Here is a 24,028-nt window from a genome sequence, read left to right as displayed (position 1 = left end):
CGTACGACATCCTGCTGCCCGTCCCGGAAGCCGCCGAGCCTGCGGGCGCCACGCCGGGCGGCCCCGCCCCTCACGGCGAGACACGCCCCCTCCCGCCGGGCGCCACCGAGGGCGGCAGCGACCTCCGCCTCCCCGTCTGACCGGCCTCTGTCTGGGGAGAGACGGGGAGCAGCGGGACAGGAGGACAGGAGGACAGAAGGACATAAGGACAGAAGGACAGAAGGACTGGAGGAGAGAAGGAGAGAAGGACTGGAGGAGAGAAGGACATAAGGACATAAGGACATAAGGACAGAAGGACAGAAGGAGAGAAGGACAGAAGGACAGGAGGACAGGAGGAGAGAAGGACAGGAGGACAGAAGGACAGAAGGACAGGAGGAACCACGAGGCGATGAGAGGAGGCTAGCTTGCGGACGCGGTCGGCTGCTGGTGGAGCGACTCCGCTACGACCCAAAGGGACGGAGGAACGAGGACCTCTGAGATCACCGCTGGGCTGAAGACCAAAGACGGCTCCAGGGTCAGTGCTGCCCGGCCACCGTCCAGGAGACTCACAGACTCACATTCACCGCTGTCCCGTGCAGAGTGGGGCAGAGTGACCTGGCAACCACCTAGTGGAACAGCCACCAGGATGGGGGGCCATGACGATTGGGACGATTGAATTCATCAGGAAGCGACATCACCAAATGAAGAGGGTCTTTCGCCGCTGTGTGCACGTCGAGGTCGGGCGAATGGGACTGTGTCTTTAAGCGTGGTCTACCCCCCCTCCCCCCCGCCCCCCACTGAGACCTTCACAGGGTTTAAGCTTCACTGTCAGAAGATTATGCCAAAAACTTTAATTTTTATAGGGAATATGTGCTGGGTAACGTCCCTTATGCAACGTTTGTATGATAATGTGCTGTCTTTGTTGATGTCTGTTTTAACCAGGGTATAGAAGTCCATCTGTAACAGGGGGACGACCACCTCGATGAGGACAAGGGATGGAAGCTCTTCTACGGTCAGAAGGCACGGCCGGGCGTCAGGGAGGACTCAGCAGCTCTTTGAGGGATTCTCACCACCGCAAAATGTTCTGGATTTGTTTAAACTGGAGGCTAGTACAGACCGATAGGCCTGCAGGGTCGAATCGCAAAGGACAATGATTGTGTATGTGCAGTTCCTTATAATGGCCATACTGTGAGTGTTGATGTTTATGTTTCCCTTAAAATATTTATATTACTACACAAATTCGTTGGATATTTCCTGTATTATTCTTTTTTGCGTCGAACCGAGCCGGACGGCTGCCCTCTGGTGGCCGCCAGCGGAACTGTTGTCACCGACGACGTCAGAGCGTCGCATTCTGACCCTTCTTTCTGCGAATCATCGACATGGCGACCTGGCGACCTCGTTCGATGACTTCTTATTCCTCCTTGGCGTTTTATTATATTGAACAAATGAAGGGACGGCTTGAGGTGTAGCGGGAAGGGGGAGAGAGTCTCTGCCGTCCCACAGTTGGAGTCTGAGCAGCTGGAGTCTGAACAGCTGGAGTGCGAACAGCTGGAGGCTTCGGTTGACCCCGCGGCGAGACCTCGTCAGTCTTCAGTGAATGAAAAGAGACAAAATGTCTCTGTTCGGTAATCCCTTTAGCAGGATGAGCTCCGCTCCTCATTATAAATCGCGACACAAAGTGGGGCAGTAGATCATGTGGTCGTTAACTTGTAAACGACTAATTAGGGGAAAAGATTAAGTATTGGTCGCTTTTGAACCTCGTCACAGAAGGGCTTTGTATTCAGATTTCTACTACATTTTTGAACTGCTCTCTAAGCGCCACACAGTGAAAGGCTTTGTTGTCTTGTGGCCAGAAGCCTCCTCTGAAGTGCTTTTATTGACCTACTGTCGTCTGTTTTAATTCATTGGGCTCTTGCGTACACATCACTCGGTTTATCATTTCACGCAATGCTTTTTCCAGACACTAATGGAATATATTTAAAATAGAGGGTCTATCTAGGATTACTTGCCAACGACTGATTAAAAGGCCCTGATACTTCAAGGAGAAGTCGAATCGATTATTCTTCAAATGTTTACAACAGATCCCGTATTTCTGATAGGATCATCATTATTGTAGTTACAGCGCTTCTTTAGCGGTAAGAACACAAGATTGACGACCAGCACCTCCCAGTGGCCGACCGTGTTACGGCATCACCAGGCCCGAAGGCCTCATAAATCATCATCTCTCTCCCTCCTATATGAGATGGTTTAAGGGCCTGTAGAACCGGACAGGCTGATACTTGTCGGGTCTGTAGTGTTTTAACAGAAGAAGGGTCTCCTTCCTGTGTGAGGTTAGACCCTTCTCTAGAACTGAGGAGAGGTTTGGGGTCCACAGGTATCTCACTTAGTGTGGAAAACATCCCCAGCCTACTGTTTAACATCACATAGGAAATAAATAAAATGGAAACCTTTACTTTGACAGACAGACGTGACCTACTCGAGGAACCAGGTTGTGGGAGACGTACAAATAATACTTCAGCTTCACAGGGTCCTTGCAACCTGAAATGAAACGTATAAGAAGGAATGGAGGCCAGGCCAGCTGTAACTGTAGGCCTACTAGTAACGGTTCTACCCTGACCCTAGTCACCTACTCACCCTTTCACTATTCCTAACTTAGCCTAAACCATAACCCTTTACCATAACCCTAACCCTTAACCATAACCCTTAACCTGAACAGCCCTGTTTGACATGGTGCTCCGTAGAGTTATTACATAAGCCTCACATGTAGCCCTGCATGCTGTTACATGTTGTTACACTACTTATTACCCCTTCGTTACCCTGTAACAGGAAACTGTGATCAGAATCATACAACAGTTTGTTCCGACCAAGTCATTTGATTGGACAAGATGCATTGAGTGCTGATATTATAACAGCAAGACTTCATTGCTGAACTCAATCAATGTCAGTTATTGCATTTTGCTGTTCGGCACTACCCCACCAGGGGGCGTAGTGCTGCAGGTACATGACTGCCGTCGGGGAAGGGCCCGGCCGATGGACGAGGAGTGAGGTACCAGCAGGGGGTAGTAGATAACTTCAAGGTTTTGGTAAAGAAAAAAATAATAAACGTCTCAAAAATATAAGGTCCTATTTATGTATTTACATTATGAGCAATACGTGTTGCTTCTCTTGTATGAGATTGAGGATAACGGCGTTATCCTCATTCTCATACAGCCCTTATCAGTCTGGTTATTCGTTCCCACGATAATGTCCCTCACAAACATGGCCGCCTGAGCGCTCCGTCAGAGTCCACCTTTCAGTGACGAAAACAGCCGAACTCCGCCGAGCATAAGTAGCTAAGTCTTGTATGTAAACAAGGTCAGACACTGCAGTATATACCCTCACACGCACCGGGCGGCAACTTCTTTCCGTGAGAGGAGGACACAGACTCTTCGCAGCACAAGCTCTGACAAAGGTAGTGTTGTGCATCATATGGCTGCACAATCAAATATATAATCAGTATGAAGGTTATATTTTTGATTGATTATGGCTTAATATGGCAATCGGATTTCGAATCTAGTTTTTGAGTCATCGTACTATAAAGCAGATTTTGATATGCCAATATGTAATAACATGTCTATAGATTGTTTTATGACAATGGTATTGCAGTTCATGCGGCTTCAATACTGCGTCAATAAATCCTACCGCAAAGTCATGCAACCTGCAGGTTGGTGATACCTGGTGCGCAGTGGAGCGCCTGATCCGCTGTCTGTCACCGGGAATCCTGCGTAGTCATGTTTCCCTCGAGACAGATAGGCTTACAGGCAGTGATGCACTGCAGGGAAATGCTCACTTATAATCGAACTCTATTTTCCAGATGCAATGATGTTCTGCAATGACCGTAGGCCTGACCACCATCGCAATAGCTCAGCCATATAAAGCAGATTTTGATACGGTTAAATATGTTCCTTAATTACCAGCGTTGGATGATAACTGACCTATGTGTCATTTGACAGTAGAAACCCGATGAGAGGGTTTGTTTTTCACCTCTTAGCCAACAGATCGACCACACCTCCTCCTGCTGCACTGACAGACCTTTATAGACGTGTTTCCTGTCTGCAAACGGAATAATGTCAGACGTAGAGCTGAACCTGACCTAACCTTGGAGGACGAGGAGAGAGGAGGAGACGGGAGGAGGGGAGAGAGGAGGAGAGGAGAGGAGGGGGGAGGAGAGAGGAGAGGAGAGAGGAGGAGAAGAAAGGAGAGAGGAGGGAGGAGGAGAGAGGAGGAGAGGAGAGGAGGGGGGAGGAGAGAGGAGAGAGGAGAGAGGAGGAGAAGAAAGGAGAGAGGAGGGAGGAGGAGAGAGGAGGAGAGGAGAGGAGGGGGGAGGAGAGAGGAGAGGAGAGAGGAGGAGAAGAAAGGAGAGAGGAGGGAGGAGGAGAGAGGAGGAGAGGAGAGGGGAGGAGAGAGGAGGAGAGTGGAGAAGAGAGGAGGATAGGAGGGAGGAGGAGAGGAGAGGAGAGAGGAGGAGAGGAGACAGGAGGAAAGTGGAGGAGTCGAGAGGAGAGAAGAGGAGAGGAGAGGAGAGTGGAGGAGAGGAGAGAGGAGCGAGGAGGAGAGAGTCAGGAGCCTCCGCCCTCTAGTGACCACATCCTGCTCACTGGGGGGTTGTGTGTGCGTGTCTGTGTGTGTGTGCGTGTCTGTGTGTGTGAGAGAGCGAGTGTGGTGATAACGTATGTGAGTGCATGTGTCCAAACCTCAGGGACAACCTCAGTCTGCCTCCCGCCTCTCACTGATAACTATTTCATTACTAGGTTAGGCAACGACTGACCTGAATCTATGATGTTCCTTCTGTTATTTAGTTATGACCCTGAACCTGGCTTATGAGTTACAACGAGGACACTGCACACGGTGTTGGACCGAGCTCTGGTGTTGATTGTATTGATATGTTATATTAATGTAAAGGAGCAAGACTCTAGAACCTCTCAGACGATCCAACCCTGCTAACCTTTTCATTCATTCATTATTGATCACATGACGTTGAACGTTCTTCTCTCCCAGCTCACCCCCCCCCCCAGCCCGAGAGCCAAGATGATGCAATGTTTCCACTTTATGGTCGAGCCGGCCAAGAACATCACGGCCAAACTCAAGGTAGGACCTCCGTCGGGGAGGCGGCCACGACACACACAAGCACGGGCAAATCCACGCACACACAAAGACACCAACTCCCAAATACACACACAAAGACGCTAACACACAAACACACTAACACACTAACACACTGGGTTCATCGGGTTTAAGATCAATGGGAATCAAAATGGAGGCTGGTTTTGGTATCTACGTCCTAGAGGGGTTGTTAGTGCTAACAGGGGTTTAGTGACTAGCCTCCAGCCTTTATCCGCTGGCCGTCGCAGAGGGAGGGTGAGGAGGAATATTAGATGAGGCGCAGAGGATGTAGCAGTGAACTGCTTACACAGGCGGTAAAACAGTGGGTAAGCATTTTGATCCCATCGCAATGTCCTCTGTAGGTTACTACAGCAGGACGCACCCATTTACCCCAGTCACTTCCTTTATTCACTCTGTCTGTCTGTCTGTCTGTCTGTCTGTCTGTCTGTCTGTCTGTCTGTCTGTCTGTCTGTCTGTCTGTCTGTCTGTCTGTCTGTCTCTCTCTCTCTCCCTCTCCCTCTCTCCCCCTCTCTCTCTCTCTCTCTCTCTCTCTCTCTCTCTCTCTCTCTCTCTCTCTCCCCCCTCTCTCTCTCCCCCTCCCTCTCTCTCTCTCCCTCTCTCTCTCTCCCTCTCTCTCTCTCTCTCTCTCTCTCTCTCTCTCTCTCTCTCTCTCTCTCTCTCTCTTTCTCTTTCTCTCTTTTTCTCTCTCTCCCCCTCTCTCTCTCTCTCTCTCTCTCTCTCTCTCTCTCTCTCTCTCTCCCTCTCTCTCTCTCCCTCTCTCTCTCTCTCTCTCTCTCTCTCTCTCTCCCTCCCTCTCTCTCCCCCTCCCTCCCCCCCTCTCTCTCTCCCCCTCTCTCTCTCTCTCTCTCTCTCTCTCTCTCCTCTCTCCCCAGGAGTCCCGGCGGAGGGCGAGGGATGAGAAGCTGGAGCCCCTGGAGGAGGACCAGCTGTTCGTGGTGGACCTGGCCCGGGACCTGAGCCGTGTGTGCCAGGTGGACGCAGAGGGCGCGCTCTCATACTATCACCTTGTTTCACTTTATTTGTATTACTGCATTATTATAATTATTTTGCCTTTCTAATGGCTTCTTCTGAACTGATTGTTTGTTTCAACGTCTAAAGGTCATCTTCTTAAGGAGATGCGTGGTGTTTCAGTGATTCCATATTTTTGAAGTAGTAACATTTATTTGGGGGTCAATACGCTACACTATAGCATTACCGGATGCTACTGTTACAGCTCCTGAATACATGATGTTAACGATGTCAAAGCATTATTCCCTAATCTGAGTATTGACTAGCTGTGTTCAACTGAGTCAGTTGAACGAGGCCCGTTGATCACGCCTCTTGTGCTGAAGAAAATGACAGCAGCTTCCCCAGACCAAGCTCAGTCTATGATTGAGCTTGGTCTGGCAATAGCCAGACTAGGAGAGCCCAACAGACTACTAGATCAGTAGTAGAACGCTTACCACTGATGCTGTGTTCCTGGCTCTTCTTCAGAGGTCCGGGGTACTAGAGCAGGTCTGGAACCAGGAGGACGTCTGGCCCGTGATCAGCTGCAAGGCCTTCATCCTGGAGTGGGCCTTCATGCTGGAGAGCAAGGTGCATGATTAGAGAAGGAGAACAAGAACCGTAGAATGTGTTCAGCAAATGTTCCTTTATCTGAACTGTGGAACCGTTCCCGTTCCTCCAGAAGAGCTCCCTGCAGAGCGACGGCTGGCCAGAGATGCCTCGGCTCAGTAAGGAGGACCTCTACGACGAAGAGGGCCTGCAGCAGGCCAAGACCATCATCACCAACTGGACCAAGGACCTGCGGGCCCAGCCGGAGGTGAGCAGACCCCACACCTCGTCATCTGAGGAACCTCGGTCAATGTAATCGGATCAGGCTCCCAAACCGTCGCTGCGAGGTGTTCCTGAGGTCAACGGCTCAGTCAGCCATCGAACTAACCGCCCTGCTCCTACGTGTGTGTGTGTGTGTGCGTGTCTGTGTGCGTGCGTGTGCGTGTGCAGAAGAGTGTGTGGCCCGGGGAGCCGGTGGCCAAGGTGCTGGAGGACCTCCAGTCGGCGTGGCGATGGGGCCGTATGCCCACCCTGCTGACGGCCATGGAGCTGGTGATGTGGACCCTGATCTGCCAGAGCCTGGACAAGGTGCTGAGACGACACGTCTGGAGACAGAGAGGAGCACAACAGCTGTAGACAATGAACCTATTTTAATGTCTGCACACACTAGTCTCTGTCGCCGAGTGAGCCCGGAGTACAGGTACACAGAGCTGTTTAAACTGTTTCACCCCCCCCCACAATGCACTGTGAAGGACCAGATCAGGGAGGTGTTGACCTCAAGGACAGAGCTGCCTGTGTTCTCCTCAAGCAGAGGAATGCATAAGGGATCCCTGCTCAATGTGACCCGTTTACCCCGGGGTCAAAGGTTAACGTTAGCTAACACAGGAACAGCTAGGGTGGCTAGACAATACAAGGAATAGGAGACGAAGCGCGAATGATTAAAAGGAAACAACGTGTGGATTCTTCCATCCCAGTCCGTAGTCACCCTTCACTCAGTGCAGCCCCCTCAGCAGCCCCCTCAGCAGCCCCCTCAGCAGCCCCCTCAGCAGCCCCCTCAGCAGCCCCCTCAGCAGTCTTATTCTGCAGTCGTTGAAATCAATAACATGTCAACCGTGTCTTCCTGCAGGATACTATTCCACAGCAGTGGTTCATCTGGAAACAAAGGACCAACCAAATCGGTGTGTAGAGGACTGACGGGATACTGGGTATACTGGGTATACTGGGTACTGGGTACTGGGTATACTGGGTACTGGATGGGCCGTGTTCTGGTTTCTGTACATTTATTGTGACCTCTGTTTTCTGCCCTTCCTTCTCTAAATCCTCCAGGAGCCGTCCGCTACATTCCGCACTTAAGTGAGTGAACGCCACTGAGCAGGGAGACTGATATGACTTATCGATTCAAACTAACGATTAGGATTCATCCAATAAGCTTCGGTTTAATCCACAATGTTCCAAAGAGCCGTGTGACAGGGCAGCATTAACGATGTGTTCTGCTCCTCCCGCTGCAGTTTGGGAGTGGATGTCCGACTCCGCAGGTACCTGCTGACCTCGTTAATGATAACAGTATGATTATGAGCTGCTGTTTGGGGCGGCGTGGTTCTGACCCAACGTGTCCCCCCCCCCCCCAGCGGAGGTGACCCTTGACCTAGACTCGGCCAACCCCGACCTGGTCATCAGCGGCAACGACAAGCGCATGCGCTGCGGGTTCCAGCGCAGCGGCGTGGCCAACCTGCACCAGCGCTTCGACGGCTGGTGGTGCGCCGTGGGCGCGGAGGGCTTCTCCTCCGGCCGGCGCTACTGGGAGGTGGAGGTGGGCGAGCGCGACTGGCGGCTGGGCGTGGCCCGCGAGTCAGCGCTCCGGAAGGGCTTCCGCTCCCTGAACACCGACACGGGCTACCTGACACTGCGCCTGGAGCGCGGCACGGAGCTGAAGGCGCTGACGGTGCCGTACACGGCGCTGCCGCCCGGGCTCATCCCCCGGCGCGTGGGCGTGCACCTGGACCACGACCACGGCCAGCTGTCCTTCTACGACGTGGACACGCGCGCCCACATCTACACCTACAACGAGGCCTTCGGCGGCGAGAAGCTGTTCCCGCTCTTCGGCACGGTGGAGATCGTCCAGGACCTGGTGATCCGGGCGCCGGTGGGCCGCTCCAGCTGCCTCTGCCCCGCCTCCTGCCTCTGGGCCTGAGGCCCCGCCCCTCTGAGGACCGCCCCCTGCTTCTTTTGGTCCCCCCCGCCCCCCCCCCCCCAATGCTCCAGTAGGACAACGTGACTCTTAGCGTATTCGTTCGGTGTAGCCCCCTCCCTCCGCTGCTGTAAGACCGTCGAGCCAGAAGATAGAGCTGCTTCTCTGTGTAACCCCTGCGCTGCCTTACCCTAACCTTTGACCTAACCCTACCCTAACCTTTAACCTAACCCTAACCCAACCCTAACCCTAACCCTAACCCAAACACTGACCCTAACCCTGACCCTAACCCTAACCCTAACCCAAACACTGACCCTAACCCTGACCCTAACCCTAACCCAAACACTGACCCTAACCCTGACCCTAACCCTAAACCTTACCCAAACACTGACCCTTACCCTGACCCTAAACCTTCCCCAAACACTGACCCTGATTGCTAGAGCCTCCTCCTCACTCACCAACACGCACACGTCCATCAAATACATGTACCTGTATTTTCATAACATGTAAAGAACACTTGAGTATTCATACCACATACTGTGCAATATTAACCCTGCAGTAACAATGCACTTTCTGTGAATAAGAAATAAACAATGAATGTGAATTCTGTGTGGTCTTTTGGGCTGTGGTGGGGTAATAACTAAACTAACCAGCTATAACTAGCTGTTGAAATAAAACAATCACTAGCACCTCTCAAACTATTCATGTTTTCATTGAGGTATCTATGAAAAATCCTCATATATATCATCTTTAAGCAGGTAAATGATCATATATTACCTATATACCTAACATAATACATTTAGCTGAAGGGGAAAGGATATAATATGTAGACGTTACACTGCCAGAGATGTAGTTGTAGAAAATATGTATTTGCATAACTATTTGCATTGGAATAAATTAAGAAAAGTGGTACACTGACTGAATGAAAACGTGGCAGTATCAGGCCTGTCGTAGTATTCTACTCTGTTCTGTCACCAGTAAAAGTGTCTCGTTACGTCATGAGGACCAGTCGTCCAATCACAGCTGTTGTTGCGCTCTCATTACAAAACATAAACACATGGCGGCTTGGACGGTTGTGGATGGTGTATTAAACAACAAAAATGTGTATAAGGCTGAAATTGAAATAATATTATGATTATTACTATTTATTTATTATTATGCCTCCTAGGTTAATAAAAAAAAAAGTCCGGATAGTTCCGATCCACTTACAAGTGTCCGTGAATGCTTTGACGTCATCTCGCTGCGACCCACTGAGGATGTTTAAAGCCAGGAGGATTCTTTAACTTCAGCAAAGATCACAGATGGCTTCGTTAAAAGAGGCTTTAAAAAAGCACTTCGGCTTCGATAGCTTCAGGTCGAAGCTCCAGGAGGATGTCGTCAAAGCGGTCCTCAAAGGTAGGGACAGCCTGAGCCTTTCCCCTAAGATAGCTGAAGATAATTCCGGTTAATGAGCCAGGCATTAGCTGCTAGTGTCAACTAAGTGGCTGTCACTAAGACAACAAAACACTGTATATGTTCCTTTTAAAATTATGGAAATACGACTTAGTTATAAAAACAAATTGTTGAGCTTCAGTCGCTTTAAAGTAAATTGTAAATGTCGGATGCCTTGTTACTATAACAGAGTGAACATGTTCTCCAGGGGACCGGGATGTGTTTGTGTGTATGCCCACCGGAGCAGGAAAGTCTCTCTGCTACCAGCTCCCTGCGGTCATGTCTAAAGGCATCACTCTGGTCATATCGCCGCTCATCGCTCTCATTCAGGTCAGTCCTTACCCCCGTTAAATTACCATTTGTTTAGCTAAGAGCTATCGTCCATTAGATGAGGCGTCATTCCTCATTATCCCGCCAGGACCAAGTGGACCACCTCCGGGAGCTGAACATTCCCGCCTGCTCCATCAACTCCAAGCTTCCGGCCGGGGAGCGTCGGCTGATCCTCTCGGACCTGGAGAGCGAGAGCCCCCGTCTGAAGCTGCTCTACATCACCCCGGAGATGGTGGCGTCGCCGTCCTTCCAGCCCTGCCTGACCGGCCTGCTGTCCCGCCGGCTGCTGTCGCTGCTGGCTGTGGACGAGGCGCACTGCGTCTCCCAGTGGGGCCACGACTTCAGACCCGACTACCTCAAGCTGGGCAAGCTGCGCAAGCGTCTGAAGGGGGTGGTGTGCGTGGCGCTGACGGCCACGGCGCCCCAGAAGGTGCAGAAGGACATCGAGGAGTCCCTGCAGCTGCACGCCGTGCTGTGCTACACCACGCCCGTGTTCCGCAGCAACCTGCACTACGACGTCATCTTCAGGGAGGCGCTGGAGGAGCCCTACGCCCACCTGCACGCCTTCGTGAAGGAGGCGCTGGCCGCCGGCGGGGGGGAGCAGGTGGGTTCAGCCGGCAGCCGGTCCGTGGGTCCAGTACCCACCAGGGGTACTGGACCCACCGGGACCAGGTCTAAGATCTAACCGCGTTTCAAGGACCTGCCAAGTCCTGAGCTGAAAAGATATTAATATGAATGTATTGTTTTTGTTGCATTCCTTTATGGACAAGAGGGTAAAGAGAGCGCTGTGGGTTGTAGATGAGGGGGGGTGATAGGACTGCAGGTGGGAATTGAACCTGCGTCGCTACAAGGCCTATTGCCTGTGTTTCCTTTGGCCGTGTAAACAGACGTGCGATGGATTGTTGCGGTTTGTGACGCCTGTATTTACTTCCTGGAATCAATGGATTGTCATCTGAGAATATTAGACACAAACTATTATCAAGTATCCTCCTCTTCTCCTCATGTTCGCTCTCAGTACTTCGTAAAGACGCATCGTCCTAAACATCCTGTTGATGCTTAGTGCCGGTTTCGTTTTGAAACTGAAACAGAACCCTGCGTGTGTTGGTGTGAGCAGGGCTGTGGGATTGTCTACTGCCGGACCAGAGACAACTGTGAGACGGTGGCGTACCAGCTGACCAAGCTGGGGGTGCTGTCCAAGGCCTACCACGCAGGTCAGGCTCCCCCACATCAGCCTATAGAGTCAGCTCACCTGATCTGTGAGGATGCTAATCGTAAAGTACTCAGAGCCATCGGTAACCTTTTACAATAAGGGAACCTTAATAAATTGGTAATTCACATTAGTTAATGCATTAATAAGTATTATTGTATAGCATTAAGTGTTAGTGCTATGATTAACCCTTCCCCTATTCAATAATGTATACATAGAATACCGTAGTTAACATGAACACCAGTCGTTAATTATTACTAGACCATTAGTTTACTCTTAATTAACTGTCTATTAATGCGTGTCACTGCATTGACTAATGTTAATGAATGTGCCCTTACTGTAAAGCGTCACCAGCCCAGTGATGATAACACAGAAGGAGGTCCTCACACAGTGAAAGCCTCTCTCTATACCCCTCTGCCCTCCAGGTCTGAAGACGGCCGACCGCTCGGAGGTCCAGAGCGACTGGATGCAGGGCAAGGTGCTGGTCATTGTGGCCACCATCAGCTTCGGGATGGGGGTGGACAAGGCCAACGTCAGGTGAGGCGGACGAAGGGGCAGATCTCAGCTGGGTTTAGGCTAACCTCAGGTGAGGCGGACGAAGGGGCAGATCTCAGCTGGGTTTAGGCTAACCTCAGGTGAGCCGACGATGGGATGTCTCAGCTGGGTTTCCTCTGCTCAACTTTGACTTCATAATGACGATTTCATATTGTAGTGAAACACCTGAGATCCAACTGGCACATGTTGACCTTTGTCACGTTTTAAACCAGGAGTGTCTAAGGAATCAAACACATGCCTTTATCCAACCAGGAGGAAGACGATCCAGAAAGGATTGAAGTCAAAGTGAAATGTTTAACAAGTAGATTGAATAGGTTTGGAAGAAACCTTGTTTTTCCAGTGGAAGAGGTTAGACTCTCCAGGTCTGTGTCAGACCTTCTCCCAGTGGAGAGACGAGAGACGCATGTCCACTGTTCCTCATCACGTTACGCAGGAGATTCATCATAAAGACCGTGAAAACAGGATCCGATTCTCTGTCAACGTTCTGCTAACTCTCAGCTCTGATTGATCGCTTTGATAGATTGGTGTGTCGGCCTCAGCCATGCCTGACGTTCTCTCGTTCCCACGCCGCGGCGTGTCGTGTGGTCGCGCCCCCCCCCCCGTAGGTTCGTGGCCCACTGGAACCTGGCCAAGTCCCTGGCCAGCTACTACCAGGAGTCGGGGCGCGCGGGCCGAGACGGGCGCCCCTCCTCCTGCCGGACCTACTACTCCCCGCGCGACAAGGATCAGCTCCTCTTCCTCATCCGCAAGGAGGCCGGCCGCAAGCAGGTAGCAAGCAGGTAGCGCCCCCTGCAGGACGCCCCTGCAGGACGCCCGGCACCGGCCCCTTCTAAAGCTCTATAGACCCCTATTCACACGTTGGGGGGGTTCTCTGCAGGGGAAGCGGGGGGCTCAGAAGGAGACGGACAAGTCGGGGATCAAGGACTTCGAGGCCATGGTGTCGTTCTGCACGCAGGAAAGGTGAGCGGGCTTTGAGTTCAGATCCCTTTTTATTAGTTTTTACATAAGGTACAAACGCACACACAACCAGACATGCATGATGAAGTGGATCAATACTAATACTAATACCATAAAGACTTTCATAGGCCTCGCTCTAAACATTATTTGTATATCATTTACAAACGGCAGAGGGCAGAGTTGAACATTAGAGCTTTGGTTTGGTTAGCAAAACTAACATCAACTCCCAAGATTTTGGGTTGTTTACATCTCTAGTGAGTTTTTAGAGAAGACGTTTTGATTATGACTCATCCTCATTTAGAATCAAGCTTCCAGCTAAGCCCAGGGCATTGCATGACACGCACACGCACGCACACGCACACACACGCACGCACACACACGCACACACACGCACACGCACACAAGCTCATTACCAAAGAGACCCGCCCCTTATTCAGGTCAACGGCAGCATTATTGGACATCTGAATTGTCGGAATGTGGATGTTCCTGAAAGTGTGTGTGTGTGTGTGTGTGTGTGTGATGGTGTGTTTCTATTTGGACGTGTTTCAGGATATCCTTGTCAGTATCTGCCAGCTGTGGCCGTGTTGATAAAGGGCTGGTCTAACGCACTGTTTACCCTCTCACTGGGCCGTGCTGACTGCTGCCGCCGCAGTAAACACCTCGGTCTACGGGCTCCATGTTTAGCTTTAGATCACCCAGCAGCCTCAAAAGGTCCTGCTGTTTGACCCCTCTCAGATCAGCTCCCATTCTGAGGGTCCTTACTGACTGACAGAGAGAGAGAGAGAGAGAGTGAGAGTGAGAGTGAGAGTGAGAGTGAGAGTGAGAGTGAGAGAGAGAGAGAGAGAGAGAGAGAGAGAGAGAGAGACCTCTCTCTATCGAGCCGTGGAGTTAGGCCTCAGAATGTGTTGCCTCCTGTAGACCGGTCCCGGGTCGCTGTAGACCGGTCCCGGGTCGCTGTAGACCGGCTCGGGGCTCAGATCCGGGCCCCCTTGGGCTTGCAGCAGCAGCAGCAGCAGGACAGAGAGGCCAGGACCACCATGAGGACCACGAGCACTGGGGGGGTGAGGGACAGACGGTCAGGCACTCACCGACAGATCAACACACCTGAGGACCCACCAGGGGCCCACAGTGGACCTGAGGGCCCCACCAGGGGCCCCGGGGGGGCGGGACTCACAGATGAAGGCCAGGATGATGAAGAAGGCCCCCAGCTCCAGGGGGTCCGCGTTGGGGAGCCCCTGCAGCTTGGACCACAGCGTGTTCAGCAGGCTGAGGGTCTGCTCGCGGGCCTCCATGCTGCCGGGCGGGGGGGTCACTGGGGGGACCGGAACGCTCCCTAAGGTCCAACGGGGTACAGGAGTGTGTTCAGCTCAGTCCACCTTTACCTGGGTGGGTGTGTAGTATGAGTGAATTATCTGCATTTCTGAGACTTACTTCTGAAACGTCTTAGGGAGTGTGCCGGGCCAAAGCATGTGGTTTTTCTTGCCGAGTGTCTCTGACTTTCTCTGAAGTGGAGTATAAGCGAGGGAGGCGTTGCTGTGGACGGAGGCGTTGGTGTGGACGGAGGTGGGAGAGCTCCAGCAGAGCTCAGTTTGTTAACAGCCGGTCGTACGTACAGGGCGTCTATAAGACCTTTACAACAATAAAAATGGTTGGTTAGACTCCTGCGACTTCTCCTGTATAACAGGGGTCCCCAAGGCTCTTGTCATGTGACCTGTCAAGAGGACAGGTCACATGACAGCTCGTCAACAGAAGGTCAACGTTGGCCACAGGGTCAGCGATGGAGAACTATTGATCACTTCATGGTTCTCGCTGGTAGTTTTACCAAGAACAACTTTGTTTTGAACTTTATCTTTGATCATATTTTTAATTACTAATGACGCATTAAATGTTGTGAACGGTTTCACCTCAGGCAGATGTTCCATACTGATACGATGAGCCTGAAGGCTACGCCAACGAGTTCACCCGTTCCCTAAATATCGCACACGCACGTCGAATACTGCGTGTGTCATCTGAGTCTCCCAGCGCCTCCACGCCTCCCAGGGAGGGGCGGCCGACGTCTGGGGAAAACCTGGAGGCATTCCTCACATTCCCTCGGCCGTGGGTCACACTCTGGGTTTAAACGCGGACGAGCCTCTGCACACCCCGTTACTGTCTCTGCGGTCCACACAGACTGGCCCACTGCCCTACACCCAGGAAGCCCTCATCCCCGTCATCAAACACGTCTGAGGTGGTCCCCCCCTGTGGGGATCTCTAGAAGGGCTGGCCTCCTGGACCAGACGGGGAGAGGACACTTAAAGGGTTCTTACCTGGAGTGTGGAGTCCTCCCAGTTCAGAGCCTCCTGCGAGTGGTGGTGTTCTGTCTGTGTTGTTCAGCCAGCAGCGTGTCAGGGGAGAGGAGGGGCCAGGTCAGGCCACGCCCCCTTCCTCCCATCCTCACCACAGCCGGCTTGGAGAGAGAGAGAAGAGAGAGAGAGAGAGTTAAAGTGAGTCTCTCTCCACTGCCTGAGCTTACAGGTGTTATCTCCTTGTTCTGGTCGCCTGTACTCCTTCTGTTTGCCCTCCTCTCTCTGGTTAGGACGGAGAGGCTCCGTGGGAGACAGTGTTCACCTCCTCTCTCTGGTTAGGACGGAGAGGCACCGTGTTAGACAGTGTTCACCTCCTCTCTCTGGTTCACCTCCTCTCTGGTTCACCTCCTCTCTCTGGTTCACCTCCTCTCTGGTTCACCTCCTCTCTCTGGTTCACCTCCTCTCTCTGGTTAGGACGGAGAGGAGTGGGAGACAGGGTTCACCTCCTCTCTCTGGTTCACCTCCTCTCTCTGGTTCACCTCCTCTCTCTGGTTCACCTCCTCTCTCTGGTTAGGACGGAGAGGAGTGGGACACAGTGTTCTGCTCTCTCCAGCAGACCTTGTGTGGTGGAACCTCCATGCTGGCATTGAGAGCGACCGGCTGGCACTGAACTTGTTAATCTGCAATTGTTTGTCGTCTTGATTTAATTAGCTTCTGCGTTCGTCATGAACTGAACTATGATCTACTGTAGAAACAGTGTCAGGAATATTGAGATTTAGTATTAAACCACGATGCTATGTCAATTCACCTCGCCCATAATACTCACTAAACAGGTTCTACGTATCAGCTGGGGCTGTACTCATGTTATATCACACTTGGCAGAGGATTCTAGTTTAGGATACACATCTTTGTTGACTGAGTGGGATGGGTCCTGGAGGTGGGTCCTGGTCCCAGTGGGCTGGGTCCTGGTCCCAGTGGGCTGGGTCCTGGTCCCAGTGAGCTGGGTCCTGGTCCCATTTGGCTGGGTCCTGGTCCCAGTGGGCTGGGTCCCCAGTCCTGACCCCCCAGTCCTGACCCCCCAGCCCTGACCCCCCAGCTCTGACCCCTCAGTCCTGACCCCCCAGTCCTGACCCCCCCCCCCAGTCCTCCTCTGCTAACGAGCGTGCGCCCCCCAGCTGCCGTCACGCCACCATCTCCAAGTTCTTCGGCAACGCGCCCCCCAGCTGCTCCGGGGCCTGCGACTTCTGCCGCGACCCCAGGAAGGTGCGGGCGCAGCTGGAGAAGGCGTCGGCCGGGACGCGCATCGCGGGCGCCCAAAGCCAGGCCCCCCCGGGCGCCTTCGGCTTCGACCGCGACCTCTACGCCGGCGGCAGGAAGGGCTACGGCTTCGAGAGGTAGGACGCCAGTCCAGTGTACATCTAAGTGTAGGATAAAAACACTTAACTATTTCCTAGTGAGAAAACATATGCAACATACAACTTCATTTAGCTGACCACTTGTTTTCTATCCAAAGGATAAAAACATGTCTTAATCGTAGAGAGCACCGACCCTCTTTCCCCGTCGTCGTTTGATGCGACTGCCTCCCCCTTCTCCCCCATGATGGTCGGCAGCTCACAGATTTCCCCGTCCCTCCAGTTAGAACTGCTCATGTTGATGTCGCTGCGTTGTCTCCAGGCAACGCAGCAACACCTCAAAGGTCACCCGAAACCGCTGATGTGTGTAGGGTCAGGGAGGGTCAATTGAGGTGCTAGCTCAATCCGGCGATGTTCCTCGTGCAGTGTGAACGCGCGGACCATGCCGGGAAAAAGAAGTGCATAAGACGGTCCTATTTGGCCGTGTGAAACGTCTTTATATACATACCCTGAGACCAATGACACCCGCTCTCACCCTGGTCTCCACGTGCCCCTTAGAGTTGGGCTGTGTTAGCGTCAGGCGCTCGGCTGCTGGGGGTAACCGGAGGCTTTGTGTCCCCCAGGCACGATGAAGAGGGCGAGGAGGGAGGCAGCGGCGACGAAGACCCTTTACTGAGGAAGAAGCAGTTTGGCAACCTCTTCAAGAAGCAAATGAACCTGCGCAAGGTGTGTGTGTGTGTGTGTGTGTGTGTGTGTGTGTGTGTGTGTGTGTGTGTGTGTGTGTGTGTGTGTGTGTGTGTGTGTGTGTGTGTGTGTGTGTGTGTGTGTGTGTGTGTGTGTGTGTGTGTGTGTGTGTGTGTGTGTGTGTGTGTTGCAGACAGTCTGCATATTTGAACGGTGTGTTCTCCATTAGAAGCGCCCCAGAGCCCAGCCACACTGCGTACTGTTTGTTTGTCTCCACATCTGCCAGACAGGTGTGTGCGTCTCTCGGGGCAACAACAGTCGGTAACAGTTCATCTTGCTCAGTGCTCTCTGGATGAACACACACACACACACACACACACACACACACACACACACACACACACACACACACACACACACACACACACACACACACACACACACACACACACACACACACACACACACACACACACACAGTGAAGGCAGTTCACAGTATGCCCCATATTTCTATCTTGTGTTTCATTTCTTTCAGGTGTCTGAAGGATCCAAAGAAGACTTTACCCTCCCAGGTGAGGTGCCCCCCATCCTAGGACCCCCCCCTCCAGGGGCGACCGCTCTGTGTACACCCTAGATGAGGAACACACTAGATGAGGAAGGCTTTTTGAAATCGATGTCCAGAGTCACACACAAACATCAGCGGTGTTCAGACCAGACGCTAGCGCTAGCGGCTCGGTGGCGGCGGCGGTCTCTGAGTCCGGCCCGGGACGCTGCCAGGAGGCGGGCCGGGGGGCAGCGGGTCTAACTCACGCGCTCAGTGGGGGGGGGGGGGGGGGGGGGATGTCAGGGCTGATTGTGATCGTACAGATGGGGGTGTTGTCACCCTGACTGAAGCAGTAGCTTCGTCTAAAGAAGGCTCAAGTTGTTGTTGTTGTTGTTGTTGTTCTAGATGAGGACTGTCCGTTAAGGGATGCCAGCAGCCGGAAGGTTCCACGCCTGACCGTGAAGGTGGGTGCAGGGCGAACCCTCACACGAACGGCCTGAAGGGCGCCACCTGGTGGTGTTCTGTGGGACCTCGCCCCTCTGGGTTCTAAGCTGGAGCCGTGTTGCCGTGGTGTTGGACGTGGTTCTGAGGGGTTGGATAGTTTATGGCGCTTTCTTGAATTAGTTCTGTAAACATTGTAAACATTCAGATTATTATTTAATTGATCAAGCCCGTAGAAATCCCCATGGTTGTCACAATTAGATCGTGATTGATCATAAGAAATGTGTGTTTGATAAATAAATAAGCAACTTCAAGCCATCCTTTAAGCAGTCTCTATTTTATGATTCATCTGAATGGTTTTTACTTGCCGGACATGAATTAATGATGATGCGTTGTGATTCCAGGCCAGGGAGCATTGCCTCTCTCTGCTGCAGGAAGCGCTCTACGGCCACCAGGGGGCGGAAAAGACCTACAAGTAATGACACACACACACACAGTCTCACACACATACAAACAGGATTTAAAGGGGCAGTGTCGAATTAAGTGGCTTTTATTGTAACGGACTTGGAAGAGAAATTGAATATAATATTCCATGAAAATGAGAAAGGTGTTTTCGCTCCCTAAGAACGAGCCCTTTATAGACGTTCTGTTGGTGGGATCCTGCAATCTCAGCGCCAAGTGACACTAAACCCTAAGCTCCACCCCTTTAACCCTATGCCCCGCCCCTTTAACCCCTGGGCTCCGCCCCTCTAACCCTACCGTCTCCCTCCTCTCCGCTCAGCGACGTGGTCTCCCTCTCCGTGGACCTGGAGTACGAGGTCTTCAAGAGCAGCAAGTCCTCCAACCTGTACAAGGCCGGCGTCCTGAAGAAGGTATCCCCCTCTTGTTGACCTCCTGAGGGCCCTCATGTTGACCTCCTGAGGGCCCTCATGTTGACCTCCTGAGGGCCCGCATGTTGACCTTCTGAGGGGCCTCATGTTGACCTCCTGAGGGCCCTCATGTTGACCTCCTGAGGGCCCCGCATGTTGACCTTCTGAGGGCCCCGCATGTTGACCTTCTGAGGGGCCTCATGTTGACCTCCTGAGGGCCCTCATGTTGACCTCCTGAGGGCCCTCATGTTGACCTTCTGAACCCTTCCTGGGGCTGAATTATGACCCAGCATACAAACGGATATCTAAAACGCAGAGCTCCAGTAATACTGTAGCGTGATGGGGGCTCACTGGGCTCCTCCAGACGAGGTCGCAGGGCGCTGGGCTGGGGCCGGTTCACCGTCGGCCTCCAGACGGTGACACATGGCCTGGGGCTCCGGGCTGCCAGGCTGGAGGTCTCTGAGTGTGGGGGGAGGCTGGTTGAACTTGGCTGGGCTTCCTGATTGGTCGATGCACTGCAGGTGTCCAGGCAGACGGGCCCACCCTCCCACAGAGCCGTCTGATATCAGGTATTGATCAGGGGACGCTGGAGCCCTGACCCTAACACCGTTTGTCTCTGGAGGTGTCGGAGGTGAAGAAAGGCGCCGCCATGACGACCGCCACGGGAAGAGCAGAAGAAGAGAAGGAGGGCGGGGCCTCCGACCGGACCAGCAGTGATTCTGGTGTCTCCATGGCGACGGGGGTGGACTCCTCCTCCTCCGGGTCGAGCTCCTCCCATCAGCCTCCGGGGGAGCTGGGGGGCTTCACCACCGCCTACCAGGTCTACTCCGTAAGACCCCCGCTACCCCCTCAACACACCCACATCACATCCACACCTCACCCTCACCCCCCCCACCACACTCAGACCCCCCCCCCCCCCCCCCCCCACACACACTCAGACCCCCCCCCCCCCTCCACCCCCTCACCACACCCACCACACCTGAGTGATGTTTGATTCACCGTGACGCCGTCTCTAATTGTCCCCCCTCCCCCCCCCCCCCCCCCCTACACCTGAGTGATGTTTGATTCACCGTGACGCCGTCTCTAATTGTCCCCCCTCCCCCCCCCCAGCTGAAGCGTAAGAGGGTGGGGGCGGGGCTGCGGGGGTCCTCGGACCCCTTCCAGACGGCCCGGGAGCTGCGGGACGCCGGGGGCGGGGGCTTCCACCCCGACACTCCCGGGGAGCCTGCTGCCGCCGCTGCCGCCGCGTCGTCGGGGGCAACGGAGGTGAAGGACCCCGTGGGCGGGGCCAGCCGGGCGGGCCGCGCCCCCAGCAGGAAGCAGCAGAAGATGGAGGAGGCGGCCAAGAACACCCGCAGCATCTCGCTGTACTTCGGGGGGGGCCCTGAGACCGCCGGGGACATTCCCACGGCAACCGGGGGTCCGCTGGGACACCCGCCAGAGGCAGAAGCCGCTCCGCAAACAGACGGCGACGGCGGCGGCGGCGGCGGCGGCGGCGGCGGCGACGACGACGACGACGACGACGACGACCCCGCGGAGTCGGTTGCCATGGACACCGCCTTCGTCTCCGACGTGGTCTTGATCGAGGATGATGAAGACGAAGACGATGATGATGTGATGGAGGTTCCTGGGACGGGGGGCTGGGCCCGGCTCGGGGGCTCGGCTGACCCGGACGAGGAGAAGCCAGCAGAGTAAGGCGTCTCCGTGGTAACACGATGCCTCCGTAACGAGCTCGGTGCCAGTGATCAGTCTTGTCCTCTGGGGTTAATCAGGGTCTGCTTCCTCCCTCAGCCCGACTCCTGCCGACGAGGAGCCCGGACCTCCTCCCGCCCAGAGGGTAGGTCTCTGTGGTTCTAAACCTTGAACTGGTTTCAGGTCTAAAGCAGCATGAAGGCCTTACAGACGAGCTCAGCTAGAGCTAAAGGGGCTCCTATTTTGAAGCCCCTAATCCAATACCCACTACAACACCAACACTCCGTTCAGCCCTCAGGTGACGGAGCTGCCGGGCGCGGCGAGGCCCCGCCCTCGGCCCCGCCCTCGGCCCCGCCCCCCGCCCAGCACGGCCGGGAGGAGCCGGAGGACGTCAGCAGGCGCAGGGTGACCTTTAACCCCCAGGTGGAGGAGAGTCTGCTGAAGGTCAGCGACACGCCCCCCAAGCCGGCGACCCTGAAGGAGGTGGCGGACGTGGTGGTCCACTGCCTGGACCCCTTCTACAAGCAGGGCAAGTTCTGCACCAAGGTGAGGGGCGGGGGCAGTTCTCCACCAAGGTGAGGGGCGGGGGCAGTTCTCCCCCACGGTGAGGGGCGGGGGCAGTTCTCCCCCAAGGTGAGGGGCGGGGGCAGTTCTCCACCAAGGTGAGGGGCAGGGGCAGTTCTCCCCCACGGTGAGGGGCGGGGGCAGTGCTCCCCCACGGTGAGGGGCGGGGGCAGTTCTCCCCCACGGTGAGGGGCGGGGGCAGTGCTCCACCAAGGTGAGGGGCATGGGTAGTTTTCCACCAAGGTGAGGGGCGGGGGCAGTTCTCCCCCACGGTGAGGGGCGGGGGCAGTGCTCCCCCACGGTGAGGGGCATGGGTAGTTTTCCACCAAGGTGAGGGGCGGGGGCAGTTCTCCCCCACGGTGAGGGGCGGGGGCAGTTCTCCCCCACGGTGAGGGGCGGGGGCAGTTCTCCCCCACGGTGAGGGGCGGGGGCAGTTCTGCCCAAAGGGGAGGGGCAGGGGTAGTTAAAAAGTATGTTAATGCGCCCGGTTACACTCGAGACGTTTTTAGAACGAGGTGACGAGGACACAAATGATCGACCAGACGTAAAATTCGACCATGGGTTCTGCCTCTCTGATGTCTGCGGGCCGTCGGCAGCCCGGGGGTTAACGAGCTGCGCTGGTCTGTGTTGAAGGAGCTGTTCAAGGCGTTCGCCCGCCACCTGTCTCACCTCCTGGCCGAGGGGCGGAGCCGAGGGAGGGGCCAAGGTAAGCCCCGCCCATGTGGAATACAGTCCGGCAGGTTGTACTCCAAAAGTCTGGATACACAACGCTCTCATATTTCAGCTGTATTTATTAAATGTTAACTCTGTTCCCAAATATTGACCATGATTAATAACTGCAACAGCTGTTCTAATACTGCGTCCGTCTGTCTGTCTGTCTGTCCGTCTGTCCGTCTGTCTGTCTCACTCACAGTGAAGGCGGAGGCCAAGGCTCTGATCCGTCAGTTCTTCGGGGGCGTGTCACGCTGCAAGGCGGAGGCCGACTGGGCGTTCCTCCGCGTCCCCCAGGGGCCCACGTAGCGGCGGGCGGCCGCGTGCTCTTCATCATCAGTGCCTCCTCTTCCTCTCGCGACTTGACGAGGGAAGTCCCGCCCCCCCTCCTCCCGCCACTTCCTGTGGTTCTGCTGCTCGGACACGACCACACCGAACCCCGCCGACGGCCGGTGGCTTGAACACCGACTCACGTAGAGCTGACAGACGTTAGCCAGATATTAGCTGGACATTAGCCCGATGTTAGCCAGATATTAGCTGGACATTAGCCCGATGTTAGCTGGACATTAGCCCGATGTTAGCCAGATATTAGCTGGACATTAGCCCGATGTTAGCCAGATATTAGCTGGACATTAGCCCGATGTTAGCCGGACGTTAGCCAGACGTTAGCCGGACTTGAGGTTGAATGATGATGACTCACTAACCCAGAAGGCGTCGTCTTGCTGGTGCTCGTTGCTGCTGGCAGTGGCTGACGCTCTGGAACCTCTGGAACCTCTGGAACGTTCTGAAACCAAACTAACATAATGACCAGCGGCGGACGGTTCCACCACACAGCTCGTTACCTTAATTAAAACCACACAGCTCGTTACCTTAATTAAACCCACACAGCTCGTTACCGAAGGTAAAGCTCTGTGTGTAGAGCAGTCCTTCTAGGTTGGTCTCGGTTCCTCTGACCCCGTGTTCATGTAGTGATGTGTGAGTTCTGTTTCTGTTGATCAGCACTAGTCTCCTCCATGTTGGAAGAGCTTTACTGTTGCCATGGGGACCGGCCCTGAGTGCATGGTTACGGGAGACTTCCTGTCTCCCCCCGCCCCCCCCTCTTTCCTCTCACTCAGTGGTCCATTAGGGCAAACGGAAACCCAACTCCGCAAAGTGCTGTTTTGTACAATAAAGATCTAGTGCTGATGTGGGATCTCCTCTTCTGCTTAATGAGTTAATCAATGTGTTACTTAATGTGGTCCATTTTGGTCGTACCCCCGACTCCCCGTGTGTTTGAACTGAACAATGCCGGTGATGCCCGGGTCGGGTCGTCCGGGCAGAGGGGGAGACGTCGGCGCAGTGCGCGCCCCCGGAGGGGCGTGTCCGCGAACAGCTGACGGCCCCCACTGTGCCCGTCCACCATGACATCATCGCTGCTGCTGCGCGGTACGGGAGGAGACGAGATGATGAAAACCTTCTAGTGGTTCTCGGAAGCTGAATTTCAGTGTCAGAATGACACGGGTGTTCATTTGAAAGGATGTTACCTAATATAATTTAAGATCAG

General features: G+C 54.1%; 2 protein-coding genes across 3 annotated transcripts; both read left to right on the top strand.

Moving 5' to 3' along the window:
- The first annotated feature begins 3,280 nt into the window (after positions 1-3,280).
- LOC130404610 (butyrophilin subfamily 1 member A1-like) lies at positions 3,281-9,520 on the top strand. 2 transcript variants are annotated; one of them, XM_056609444.1, is made up of 10 exons: positions 3,281-3,430; positions 5,017-5,106; positions 6,015-6,113; positions 6,616-6,717; positions 6,809-6,943; positions 7,126-7,263; positions 7,802-7,853; positions 8,002-8,028; positions 8,184-8,210; positions 8,304-9,520. In XM_056609444.1, the coding sequence occupies exons 2-10, from the start codon at positions 5,047-5,049 to the stop codon at positions 8,864-8,866; spliced, it is 1,203 nt and encodes a 400-aa protein (XP_056465419.1). In that variant the 5' UTR covers positions 3,281-3,430; positions 5,017-5,046; the 3' UTR covers positions 8,867-9,520. The 2 variants fall into 2 exon arrangements, with proteins under 2 accessions (XP_056465419.1, XP_056465409.1); XM_056609434.1 differs by lacking the exon at positions 3,281-3,430 and having other exon boundaries at positions 4,622-5,106; positions 8,304-8,884.
- A 542-nt stretch (positions 9,521-10,062) lies between these two features.
- Positions 10,063-23,669, top strand: recql5 (RecQ helicase-like 5). The gene is made up of 20 exons (XM_056608056.1): positions 10,063-10,258; positions 10,503-10,624; positions 10,713-11,228; positions 11,739-11,835; positions 12,257-12,368; positions 12,992-13,154; positions 13,264-13,346; positions 16,804-17,022; positions 17,604-17,706; positions 18,200-18,236; positions 18,614-18,672; positions 19,054-19,124; positions 19,431-19,521; positions 20,141-20,347; positions 20,629-20,997; positions 21,028-21,209; positions 21,310-21,355; positions 21,502-21,756; positions 22,408-22,480; positions 22,688-23,669. Exons 1-20 carry the CDS (start codon positions 10,165-10,167, stop codon positions 22,792-22,794), a joined length of 3,006 nt encoding a protein of 1,001 aa, XP_056464031.1. The 5' UTR covers positions 10,063-10,164; the 3' UTR covers positions 22,795-23,669.
- Positions 23,670-24,028: the final 359 nt, after the last annotated feature.

Source organism: Gadus chalcogrammus, chromosome 2 (assembly GCF_026213295.1).
Source record: "Gadus chalcogrammus isolate NIFS_2021 chromosome 2, NIFS_Gcha_1.0, whole genome shotgun sequence".
NCBI lineage: Eukaryota > Metazoa > Chordata > Actinopteri > Gadiformes > Gadidae > Gadus > Gadus chalcogrammus.
Note: the sequence above shows the minus strand (reverse complement) of the source record. Positions and strands in the feature narration are given on the sequence as shown.